Here is a 13,481-nt window from a genome sequence, read left to right as displayed (position 1 = left end):
TCTGTTATTGCTGGCTGAAAACTTAGCAGCATCTAAAAAGGAAGACAAAAAAATTCATGCTATTCTACACCAGGCCATTCCATGCTACAGTAGTCACTGATGCATAAGAAACTAAAATAAACTTGTGTCCAACAACAGGGGAAGAAGTCAAGAAACATACTATAGACCAATTAAAAAAGGGTAAGAAATTTAGTAGTGAAAAAGGGTGAGGAAAAATGTGAAGCCAAATGTTCCTATTTGCCAATTTCAGCATGAACAGATGCACTACATTTCCTTGGGCTCTTTAAAAATCAATTGGTTCCAGAACAACCAACCACCAAAAGCAGGCCTAGTTTAACTTGGCTACCCAAATCACCAGCTTCAGTCAAACATGACATGCCTCTTCTGAGACAAGCATTTTTTCTATCCTTCCCTAGCAAGTGAGAAGCTGGAGTTTTGCTTCATTTACACTGGTAGAGCTCTAGCCCAAGGAAGAACGAGTAACAAATGATTAAGCATTGTGCTCATTCAGCTGCTGCAGCAGAAGTCCCTTGTGGAAAGGTAAGACCGCTCCGTACGCGAGAACAGACCTGTGCTGCATCTTTGGAAAAGTCAAAGCTGAGCCAAAAAAAATCCAATAACCAAATACCTTACCATGTGGTGCATTTCCTACCAAGCCAAGCTCCCAGAGAGCAGCACGTAGTGTTTCAATGGTCCCATGCCTGAACAGGTATTTTTAATTAAGAAAGCAGGAAATAAGTACCCTCTTCAGGGCTTTAACTCCAGCCGGTCTGTTCTCCAGCGTCATATACAGTCTCCCTAACTTCAGCCACATGGAGGCAACGTTCAGTGAGTAGGAGGGATAATGTTTACTGCAAGAGAGAAAGAAATTCAGTTGTATCAAACCTGGCAGTTTCACAGCATTTTCCCAGCTCCCAGCCTTCTCTCAGGGAGTAAGAAGCTGCCTCTCCTTGCCCCTACCCATTCACCACTCGTCCCCTCTGCCGTGACTGCCAAGAGCCGGTGCCAACTGCGTCTGGGATGGGGACGCCTGTCAATTGGGAATTGCACTGAAACTACCATATGCCTCTGAACAGCTGTCAGATGGCAATGACTTTCTGTCACTAGTTTTAATCTGGCCAGCTACAGAAAGAGACTGTATTGTTCCGAGTTTTTTGAGCCACCTACTCTTGCAGAAGTAACTCTGCAAGAGTTCCACAACAGCTGATCTTTGCTGGGAAGCCAGGGGCTCTCAGCAGCACGTACAGCACACAGGCCATTCTGTATGCACACACACTGAACTAGCAGAGCCCAGTTCAGCCAAGCTGACCTGGAATGCCAGGCTCAGAGCCAGAGGAGCTGGGCAAGTCCCAGGAAAGATAAATAGTACTAAGCCCCCAGCGGGGGGAATGTTGGCCGCTCCTTTGTATCACTGCTCTTTGCCAAGTGATCTGTGACTTTAAATTGGCATCTGTTCCACAGGGAGAGTTTTACTTGTGCTTCCCCCAGCTGGCAAGACAGTCCCATTTCAAGACAAAAATCTGCCTGGGAGATTGAAGGCAGGATCAGATACAGCACTTAACTGGCTGGATCTAATGAACAAGATCGTTACTGCAAAACCACAGAAGAACTTGTTGGTGGGAGAACTTATGCCTTGCAGAGGCTGTGTGCTGCCCTGCCCCACGTGGGGCTTCAGCCTGCACACTCAGCTGTAGGGCAGTGGGGCACCCACAGCCTCTGAGTGCAGGAGCTGAGCTCAGCCCCAGCTCCCTTTGTTGCTCAGCCCCAGCCCTGGGACAGGTCTCTGCTCTCCTGCAGGTGACCATTGTGCTACTTGAAGAAGGAAAGGACCGGGACGGGACAGCAACAGCAGTCTTTGCCTCCATTGCCTCAAAGTACGAACGGCAGATGAAATTCCAAGCTTTGCTATGGTAAAGTAATAGGATATTAAAAACCCTAAGCAGAACTAGCACAGTCCCTAAGATGCTACAAACTTAAGAACTCAAAGCACAGCTGTCACCCTCTGCTATGTATTACAGGCCACATTTTGACAGTAACAAAACCCGTCCCAGCATTTAAACATTCCATTTCAAGTAGTGATGTCACGGGTAGCATGTTTATACAATATGTACTGAGAGAAGTGCCCAAACTTGCCTTAATTATTCAGATTACTGAGTTAGAACACTAAAGGCAAGAAAGTCTTATATTTACCTGTATGGTCTGATAATTTTTTGCCCATAACGTAGTGCACCTTCCCAGTCCTGCACATAGAGACACACACCCATGGCCTGGTACATCATATGTAACATATAAACATTGCTGTCTTCAAACAACGCACCCATCTTGTCCAGGCTGAGTTCACAGATCTCCAGTAATTCACTAGGAGGTATGAAGAAGTTAAGGAACCCAGTAAAAATAGATGGCCTCTGATCAAAAATCTACCTGCTTATGCCAAAGCAAAGTACAGGTCTGCTAAGTCCTCTTTTCTCTCAGAAGGCATCAACTCATCTGTGATACAACTCCAGAGCTCCTTTCACAAGGTGGTCTATACTAGGAGGGATTCTGCTCATGGCAGTATTCCCCCTCCTTCTCAGATACTCTACAAAACTAGCTTTCAGACTGAAAAAGCAACCCCAAAAAATGGTAGCTTTTCTAAACCACCGCTGCACCGGCACGAGGGAGGGCAGTTCCCCATGCAGTGGGCACTGAATCAGGCCTGAGGTGGCCTGGTTTGCTTCTGGCCCAGCAAATCCTGCATTTTTGTCTGCATCACAGCACAGTTAACAACAGGTAGGCTCCTGACCACCTGCCACAGCTGCAGCCTCATGCACAGCCTCTCAAAACAGAGCAATACTGCAGCAGACTAACACAAGCACACACCTATGCACAGGCCTGACGCTGGTCTGCTGTGTGAAGACAACCCTGTGCTGCACTCCGAGAGCCCCACAGGGTCTCACAATCCAATAGCACCTGCAATGTTAAACTGCCTCTCATTTCCAGGGACAACTCTTCAGACACAAAGACTGCTGTGGTGAGATTAACTTCAAACGGTCATAGTATTTCTCCTGAGGCTATTTCTGAAGCAATCCAGCAGGTAGGATGTTTTAGGTCACACACACCAAGCCAGTGGAGTCAGGGTGAGACAAAGGATATATTTGTACTGCTTGGCTCGCCTGAACTCCTCAATCACGTTTCTGGCATATTTGATCATGTCCCATACTGTCTGTGCTGATGGGGGAACAGTCAGCTTGCGGATTTCCAGTTTCTCTTTATCCTGAAGGAAACACAATGGATGTTAGAAATGCAGGTTCCAAGCCCTACAAATAAAAGTGCATCTGCCACACAAAATTAACTCCAATGAAAGGACACAGATGGGAACTTAAGCTCTTCAATAAAGCTAAAAACAAAGGTACAGTGTGCACCTGCAGTTTTTCTCTAAAGCCTTGGCTGAGAAACCTAGAATCCTGTGCCTTCCAGTTCATCTGCCATCCTCTACTCCCATGAAGTCCAGTCCCTTTCTCTTGAAAGACTCAAGAGCTTTCTGACTTTGTGATGAAAGCAGCTTTATACAGAAAATTTCAGTGCTTCCCAGAGATCAGAGATTAACACAAATTTAAGGACAGAAAAAGCCTAAACACCTTAGACCTACTACCAAATGACAGCTCAGCAGAAAACAAGAAGGTATTAAAGACAGAAAAAGATCCTTTATATCTACAGAGAAATCCCATATTTTGTTATTTCTGCTGGACAGCTCCATTTACTCTTTATCCTTCTCTCTTACTGCTTCATGAAGAGTCAGCTGCAACCTGGAGACAATCTTTTCCTGTTGCCAGATTTCTTTTTTCCTTTATTATTTCATCAGTCAACTTGGAGGGCTACAGGGCACTCTTTTCCAGAGCTGAAGGAGGCTCAGTGACAGGCAGTGTGTTGCTGAAAATCACAGATGAAAACCTGACTTTGTTAAATTCAGTGGCAAAATTAACAAGGTAACTGGGGAAAAATACAACTACAGTATCAAAAGAATGGCCTGAAACAAGACCATTAGGTAGGATTTGGCAAGAAGTTACAAAAGACGACCCCATTTAGAGGTAGAGATGGATGTCTAGTTACTTTGGGAAGCAACTCTTAAAAGGGCCCCTCTGTGAAAATAGGCAGGGGGAAGGGGAAATGATCTGGCACTTAGGGATCAGACTGATCTTGGCTGGAGTGACAGGGGTCACACAAAGCTCACTTCTCCCGGGTCTGCCAGTGAAGGTCCAAACAGTCACACAGACACAATCGTTTCACCATCCATTTGGGTAACTTCCCCCCTGCCAAAGTCCTTTTCTTCAAAGGAACATCTTGTTTTAAGGAACACTGTTAGGATGTCTGCTTTTGTCCATTGAAGGGCACTAGGTGATGTCTAATGAACATAAATCTGGCCTGAACATCACAAGCAGCTGTGACCTAGGACCCTACTATCTCTAAGACAACTGATAAAGCAACACTGAAGGAAAGCCAGTTTCAGATTCTTCTGGCTCTCCAAATCATCCAGTAACATTATAATATCACCTAGAATTGACTTCTCAGTCAATGCCCAAACTGGAAACTGCAGCAGGATTCTATCCCAGAACCAGACCCCAGAAAAGCTCCAAGCAAGAGTCACTGAGAACTTGTAGAAAACATGCAGTTACAAAAAAAAAACCCCAAGGAGTTCTGAGCTAAATTCTTTTGGCCAGGTAGTGTAGACACAGTATAATTACCTACTTTTAACAAAGTTTTCATATTTGCTTTGTAGCTCAACTTGAAGGAGGCCTCTATCAGGAAATTTCCTGACAAGTCATGATTGCAGTGGAAAGAATGAGTATCAGAAACTCTTCTAGACAGAAGAGCAAACCCAAGCCACGCTCTCTATTATCTTACTTTCCAAAATGTAATTAAACCAGCTATCATATTCCATCTAAGAACCTATGTAGATGCCTTAAGAGCCAGAAGCAAATTTCACACCAATTTTATTACCTTATCTTTTGCAATGCACTCTCTGCAGTCACAGTTGAAAAAATAGGAGTCTCTTAACCGGTCATTTCTGTCTTCAGTGGGATACAACAGGTCAATGTAGCTGGTAAAAACCTATATAGCATAAAACCAGAGCAGTCAGTGAAAAGCAGTGTAACTACACGTATTTACTACTACTAGTTCTGATATATGTAGTACATTGATTACGTTTTCATGCAACTTGTGCATCCCTGCAGCCACATAACCTGCCTGTTCCCTCACACTGCAAGTCTCTTGGCAGCATCAGGAGTTGACACTTCTGAATGAAACCTGACAGAGAAGTGTTTCCTCTCCTATTCACTATGAAATCTCCCTCAAATATTACTCTGGCTTAAACCCAGGACAAGATTCAGGTGTGGATAAGGAAACTATCTCAGGCTCTTGTCAGACTACAAAGAGATGGCTGGTTTTCAGAAGTAAAACAACGATATCCAGCCTAGGATAAATTACTGTGGCCTGGTTTATTGGAGGTTGAAATCTCCATTGTTTGTTTCTGAACACCTATGCAAATTGGAGCAACAAGAGTCACTAGTAGCTTTAGAAACTCTGGACAGGACTTTGGGGTGTTTGAAGGCAGGCCCAGTACTCCAGTTGCAAGGGAACGAATTCCAGATTTACTTCAGCAGCGATATTTTAAAGCAAAGAAAACCTGCTTTTGAAGGTTTTTAAGGCCTTTCACATATACAGTTCTTAAGTTTTCCTTTGCTTCAGCAGTCTTCAGAAAAGACCCCCTGCAACTAGCTTTCATGCTGTTTTAAAAATGAAATCTCCCCCAAGAAACATGTCAGAAGCACAGTGCAGTCATCATTTTGCAGACTAAAGAGCAGCTTTAGTTCTATTTCCTTCTTTATAGGTATTTGCAACACATTGCTCAATCTATGTTTAATGTTCCTTTCTTTTTAAGTATAGTGTGCCTATAATTCCACTCAGTACACCTTCTTCTTCTCACTTTGTGTGATCCCACACTCCTCCCCTCTCTATTTTAAAAGCATGCAGAATGCAGGAACCACAATTACAGCAGAAACTTCACAGATGTTGTGATGCAATGGCCACACTGAACCTGAAGATGGAGACACAGGCCATAAGACCACACCAGAGCCCAAGCAAAACCACCAGCTCACATTTATAAAGTTCTTAAGTGTTAGAAAAGCAAATGTGCAAAAGCCATGAGGTCCTGGAGAACTGATGCAGCTTTGAAGACACAACTAAATCAAAAGAAGATGCCAAGCAAGGTAAATAATCCATATCTCTACCTCTCACTGTAAGCCCTCCCCCAACATGCTGAAAACGTCCAGGACTCCACAGTAAAATTCCATAACCAGGATCAGTCCTTGTCCATTACCACAATGCATTTGCAGTGACTGCCAACATCACAGACAAATCATCGTTAGTAAATGGCGTTGGAAGAAGTCGCTCACCCGAGTCATTCGCCCTTGTTTTCAGCAACTGAAACCCGCCTCGTTCACAGTGGTGAACTGCTATAATCCACACAAATAACCTCTCTCCCCTCCTTCAAAACTGGCATCACACACTTCAGAAAGCAGTAAAAGTCAGCAAAAATAAATCTTCACTTATTTTGATCAGCGTTAACCTTGCCCACTAAATTACCAGTAAATCAGCCTTTGAAACTCTACCCAAGCTCCATCATCAGAGAGAATGCTCTGTATCTTTATCCTCTGCAGATATCTCAATGTCCTCTGCAACAGTTTAACAACTTTTTTTTCTTTTTTAAATGCAAAAAGCAGCTCTGCTGCTGAAGACTTCCTGCCAGGTCCATTATTTGACTGGGGAAGTTGGAAAGTAAACACAGATCCTTAATCTCACAGAATTTTATCTATCATTGTTCAGCTTCACTCACAGCTAAAATCACACTCCTGTTCACCTGTGACTTCCCAGCAAAAGCTGTTGAGGTGGCTAGGACTGAGGCCCATGTTTTGTGGATGCTCTGTCCAAACAGAAATCAAAGGACTGTACCCATTTACCTTGTTTATTCTGGCTTCAATTTCAATACCTTACTTTCATACTGGGAACTATTATAGCAGTAGTAATTTCCTTTGCTCTCGGAATTTCAAAGTACCAGCCAAACATCAGCAAACTTAGCCTCCTTCTACAGATGGATAAACTGAGACAGAGGGTGGCAGATACACAGTGACTGCTGCAGGTGCAAAAATTAGGGTACTGCCTCTGAGAATCACTTTGGTCCTCGAGAGCCACACCAACTTTTCCAAAACAACATCTTACACTTCTCTGAGAAACAAGAGATGCTTCCTCCACATCATTAAATTCTTGCCTCTTAGAAATGACTCCTGAACAGCAGAATGGACCCTACTTTTAGTATGCATGCATATGGAGTACATTCAAACACAGTGCATTTACCTCTTCTCCAGGCTCAATCTCTTTAACAGCTCTGACCTCAGCCAACGTCCCCTTGTAAGTTACAATCACATTTGGACAACAGCTATGGTTCATCAATGCAACACTATAAAAGTAAAAGAATAAATCTTTTTCCCCCACCACTACCAAAAGCAACAGGCAAAAAGTTAAGCACCACTTTACAAAACAAGTCTGAAAAATGGAAGTAACCTCTCTCTGTAAACCAGTTTTTATTCTGAGGCTTAACGTGAAGGTAACCTTGGGAGAATCTGTTGTACTGTTATTTATTCTAATAACATGGAGAATGGCTGTGCTAATTAAGCATTATGGTTTTAAAATCCTATTGCTGTAGGACCAGGCAAGTTGTTATCTTCCTGTTCTTACAGTGCTATGGGACAGCTGACAGAGCTGTTCACATAGTTTAACTATCAACATCCTATTCAGGTACCGATGCTAGACAAACTATTTTCCTTCGTGGAAAAAGGAAAAGAAACCTGAAGATGGAGAACTGTGAAGCAAGGACTATCTACTACTGCCTGTATGCAGCACTTGGCAAAATCAGGTCCTGCTTTAGCTGTGCATCTGTTAAGTTTCAGATTACCCTGACACAGATAAGCTGCTAGTGATTTATGTCTCACAAGGAAATGAACCTAAGCAGACAGTGATAATACTTTCAGAACAGGATCTGCAAAGAACAGGGGCAGAAAATATCCTCCTCTGCCACAACATTAAGTGGGAAGGCCAAACTTAAATGGAAGCATGTTTCACAGCCTTAAAAGAGAGCTGTGCTCCCCAATGCACAGACTGCAGCTGACATGTAACACCTTGAAGTTTGTTTCTAAAGCTAAGAAGCTTGTACATATTTTTTCTACTGACAGAGGAACATAAAGCACTGCGGTTTTTAAAACATCTGAGGGGACTGAATGAAGTTATAAAAGGGATTTACTGTTTGCCCAGGAACAAAGAATGAACAACAGGTGAAGGATTACACTCAGTCAAGACAGAAAACTGTGAATAGAGCAAGTCACCTGCAATCCTTCTCATTTTGCTTTGATCATTACATGATGTCATTGTTCAGAACTTGCCAGCCAAGTGTTTCCTACCAATCTGCATGCAGTTCACAATCAGGCAAATTACAAGCTCAATTTTATGAAAACTACCTGATTTTAAAGAAAAACTGATGTAAATCATTGGCCATGTATTATTAGCTGACTGAAGATATTTAAAACAAGACAAACTGTTTAATTAAATTGCTTCCAGTAGAAATCTCCTTCCCTACATGTGTGAGAAGCTTTGTTTTTAAGTAAGTTAACTTTATTTTTAAAAGCTACTAAAATCAACCTACTCAGGAAATATGGCTGATCCCAAATGAGAGAGCTCTTCATCTTCAATTGTGAAGCCATTACAGTTAACCTAAGGGAAAAAAAATAGAGAGAGAAGAAATTAGATTCTGGCCAGTTTAGTACTCCACACCCACACATCATATTCTCATACTTCAGTCAATTGCAGTAATTTGCTTAGAATTTTCTTTCCACCTCTCCCATACTAACAGGGAGCTAGAGGACACGTCAAGAAGTGAAGTGAGGGAAAAGCTCCTATCCTAAACTGATATGCAGGACACTAAAGAACTGACAGACCAACACCTGCACTTGCTCAGGACACAACATCCAGTGGATTGCTCCTTGGAAGGCAAACAAAGAGAAATGGGGCTTCAAAAGAGTACTAGAAAATGTCATAGCAAGACAACTGTGAAGATGAAACAAAGCTAAACAATGACAGGGCTTAGAGACTTCATTTGGCCATGACAAGGAAAGGGCCAACACACATAGGAGCAATGCTGGGATGAACAACAGCAAACTCATTTGGGCTGGGGCAGTGAAGAGCTTTGGTGAAACATATATTATAGTGATTTGCCACACAGTGGTACCTCTCATCAAGGGCTGTACATACCAGCTATAGCTAAAGCACGCAGAAGGAACAACAAAGGCAGTGATAAGGACTTGAACTTGATAAAAGGCAGAATAGGCAGAGATAGAACAGGAAGAGTATTACTAAACTAGACACATGATCAAAAGAGATTGCTCTTCCTTATAGAACAGTTTCAGATTTCAAAAACCTTCTCATTTTAGTCTCACTAAACTTAAGAGAATCTTAGAGGAGTTTCAGCTTTCTTTCATGTAGTTTTATGTGAGGTGCATCTTGGTCACTTGAAGTACTTCATTCCACTTTCACTGTGAGTCACACACATAGCAACACAAAGCGAGCTCTCTCCACAATCGCCAACCATCTCCTTACAATCATCAGTACCAGTAAAGCACTAAAACCACTATCAGTGTGGCCAAGCCCAGCTGGAACTACAATGGGCATGGGAACAGTCAATTAAGCATTTATTCTGGAAGGTTAAGAGTTGACAACAAAACTACCAATAATGATATGCCCCACAAGCTGGAACACATCTTGGATTAGATTTTTTAAAGCACACAAATACTTCCCAAAGCCACTCCTCAAGTTTGAACAGTTAAGGATGAGTTCACAAGTGAAGAAAGTTGTCCGTTTCTCTGATTCAGTCACCAGTAACTTTCCTTGATCTTTATTCTGCTATTTTTAGTAAGGTAGTATCCAAAGGCTCCCTTGTCTCTCAAAATGAGCACACCACTGCACTAGCCAATGTACAAGCATACAGAAACAACAGAAGAGAGAAATCACATCAACAGCAAGTAAGAACATAAAGCCCAAAAGGCTGATATGAAAGAACAGCCTGAGGGTTCTGAATCACAGTGAAACATTTCAAAATATGTAGTGAGTTATCATCAACTCCCCTCCACTAAGCCAGAGACAACTCACTTCTTGCATGCACCATACCAGAAATATCACAAGAATTAGAAGGGATGAGATACCACTGATTTCACCAGATGAATGCATGACAGAAAAAAAATAATGTGGAGGGAGTAAAGAGACTACACCAAAAAAAAAAAAAATAGAACTCAAGGTCATTCCAAAGGATGGAAAAGAGAATATCAGAGCAAGGCAAAGTTATGCAAGGTCTTCAAGGAAAAGCTGAGACACTGGAGTTTGAGATAAGAAATAGACTTTCTGAAGACTATGACAAGGTGTGAATGAGAAGAAAGAGTGCCACTCTTGAGAACAATGTCCCACAGAGGCAAAAGAGAGTACAAAGATACCAACACGTGAGAAAGAGAATAGGGAAAGGCAGGGATAGTCTGGACAAAAATCTTTGCTGCACTCAAAATGACAAATTATACCTTAGTTGTGTTGAGTAAGAAACAACAAAAGCCACAACAAAGAAACAAAAAGCAAAAAAGAAACAACAGAGCCCACAAAAGCAGTGAGAAAGGTGTTAGATATATCCAAGTCCCAGACAGCTGCCCTGAACCACGGGGAGAAAGAACGTTGAATGCAAGAGCAAAGTAGACAAAGTTAGGCTAGAGAAAGTGTTAAAGCAAGACAAAGGAGCAAAAAATATATCCATATTATTTGGTTTAGGTCAGATTAATCAATTAATTATTGGGAAACAAATTTATACAGACATGCCTCTCCTTCTAGAAAGGTTTATGGTGGGCCTAAAACCTCAGAAGGTTGTGTCCTGCAAAACACTGCTGAAGCACATCCAGATTTTAGATAAAAACAAATGCAATACCCATAAGTGGCAGATAGTTGCCTGAAGGTCTGGGTGAGCTTAAGGTGTAGCTAGAGAGAAGACTAGATAAAACATCAGATCTGGGAGTTAGCACTTCATGGAAGTCAGCTAAAGTATCTTGATCTGCTGGAGTTGATCCAGGACAGAACATGAAGCAAAAGTCATTAGAGCCAAAACAATGCAATCTCTGGGAATTCTGGTTTTGTTCTAACAAAAACGTTCAGAAACACCACAAGAAATTAGAAGTATTAATGTCTTTAAAATATCCCTCTGACAAATACAAACTGTAAAGTCTTTAAAACAGAACACTTTTCACTGAAGTTTATAATTAGAAACAACACAATGGATAGAGAGGAGAGGCTAAACATGATGAAGAGTCATTTCCCTACAGAATAAAAGTACCTCTGTGTTTAGGGAATAGTAACTGTCCTCCTTGTTGGTAGATGCCCAGTGTTAACCTGCATATTGCCATTTTAGCTTTCATCACAGCAATTAACATTTGCTCCCCTATCAAAATAATTTAAACTGTTAACCCAGCTGTTAAAAACTAGATTATTTTGAAGTACAAGGAGAGAAACTAAGAAAATGCATCTTTCAGTGTTCCACTGGTGTGCTATTCCACCCACCACAATCTATTCAATTTAGCTGTATATGAAAAGCAGGTGAGGGAAAAAAGAAAGGGATGACATTTCAGAAGTTATCTAACAAGACATCCTGCCTTTCCTTCATCTCTCCACAGGACCGAACTACCTGACCGTATTTAAAAGCCATATGCTAGATAAAAGTTTTGGGCTCTTCTTTCTACCTCTCTGAAGTTTACTCCCTGTGAAGGTCAAACACATTGATGACCTGACCAGCAAGGATTTCCACGAGTTTGAAGTCTGAATGAAGGATTTTGCCTCTGCAGGGTCTCAGACCAGAAGCCTTCCGTGTAAGTGCAAGAACAGCTGCACTAGGTTTGGCCCACAAGAAGTCTAATTTTGGCAGGGTCTAACACAGACTCCTTCCCCTTTTCTTCAAAGCACCTCACAAAAAGACTGCACGCTCTCCCTGCTCTACTGAAATGGGCCATGTCCAGCCACTTCTGCTCAAGGAAGAGGATCCTCTCCATCAAGCATACTCATCTCTCCTTAGGATTAGCAAAGAGCTACCATTTCCATTACTGTCAAAATGTTTCCCCTTTCACAAAGGCTGAACTCCTATAGCACCATCCACCTAAGCAGGCTGTATTCTAGCCAACTTACTTGTGCAAAGAGAACTACAAGGGCATCATTGTCAGGGCACTCCAAGTGCTTTGAGTAAAAATGATGAAGGGCAGCAATGTCGTTCTGAATCAGCTCTCTCTTTTCATTGTCTAGTTTGTCAAGGTCTGTGGACAAAGAATACATTCCATTTCAGTAAAAGGAACACTTCCCCATGCACTGCAGCTGGCTTAGGTTAGAACAGACCCAGACTTAAACCAGAAACCCTTCTACAAAACAGCTACTTGGAAGCACTGCAAGAATGTCTCTTCTTCCACAAACGTAATGCTGCTTCTGCCAAAGCCACATGTGCGCTACAAGAACATGCAGGACTAAAAAGCATATTTTATCATCAGGTAAACTGGACACAAACTTCCTTTTTCTGGGAGATGAGTTACAGCATTTAGAGTCCATTTGTCAATGCTAGCAGACCAGCCAAGCCTGACTCTCTGGAAGTTTATCAAGCATGGGCAGCTATCCTCAGCTGCCTAATGTGATTTTGAGATACCTGGTCCTGCCTACTGTGCCATAAAGTCACACTCAGCATGGTACTTTTGGTAAAAGAAGCATGCTTTGCATAATGAAACTTCCTCATATGGACCTAATCCTTAGCAGTACGTACCAGCCTGGCCTCCTGCTAAGGGAGACTTCTCGTCTCTGCTTTTAAAAGACGTAGGCTTTTCCCTGCACTGAGGCCCTAACTATTTGTGTCCATGTGTGACAGGAACCCAACAAAGGCTGACAGCAATGCTGGGGCTAGTCACCAGTGGTTCCCTCTATAGCCAGAAGAGGGTAACATGAGAGTGCACAGGAGTGCAGTCAACTTTACCAATCGCAGGCACCTGCTTCAGGAGGTAAGAAACAATGCCTGAGAGCGCACATGTCTCCATGGGCTGGGAGGTAACCAACAAGAGAGATGTGTTTAACCTGCAGATTATCTGAGGGTAACAAGAGACACCAAGAACATAAGGGGAAATCTCATGGCACACATGCCAAGTGTGCTCCTGTACGAGTTTGTTTGGAGACCCTCAAGCCAATGACATGTTCTAGTCAAAGCTGTGGCCACTGAAAACTTTTCCTGCCTGGGCCTTGCAGAGCAAGACAGATGACAGACCATACACTGTGGACACCTTGTCTCTCCTCTAGAGCAGAGCGCTGGGAAGTTTCTTCCTAATCCTCTCTCTCACAATGGCAGT

General features: G+C 42.5%; 1 protein-coding gene across 3 annotated transcripts in view; it reads right to left on the bottom strand.

The window, feature by feature from the left end:
* Positions 1-13,481, bottom strand: part of SMYD2 (SET and MYND domain containing 2) — a 33,170-nt gene that overhangs the window by 5,206 nt on the left and 14,483 nt on the right. For all 3 annotated transcript variants that reach the window (XR_010307057.1, XR_010307058.1, XM_064164500.1), the window contains exons 5-11: positions 12,289-12,413; positions 8,732-8,799; positions 7,390-7,492; positions 4,978-5,088; positions 3,133-3,253; positions 2,191-2,365; positions 743-851 (exon numbers count right to left, since the gene is read on the bottom strand). Coding sequence is in view for 1 of the 3 variants with exons in the window: in XM_064164500.1 (XP_064020570.1) it covers positions 743-851; positions 2,191-2,365; positions 3,133-3,253; positions 4,978-5,088; positions 7,390-7,492; positions 8,732-8,799; positions 12,289-12,413 (812 nt within the window). In the remaining 2 variants the exon portion in view is untranslated. The remainder of the gene's footprint in view (positions 1-742; positions 852-2,190; positions 2,366-3,132; positions 3,254-4,977; positions 5,089-7,389; positions 7,493-8,731; positions 8,800-12,288; positions 12,414-13,481) is intronic.

Source organism: Pogoniulus pusillus, chromosome 25 (genome assembly GCF_015220805.1).
Source record: "Pogoniulus pusillus isolate bPogPus1 chromosome 25, bPogPus1.pri, whole genome shotgun sequence".
NCBI classification, from domain to species: Eukaryota; Metazoa; Chordata; class Aves; order Piciformes; family Lybiidae; genus Pogoniulus; species Pogoniulus pusillus.
This window is presented reverse-complemented; position numbering and strand designations above follow the sequence as displayed.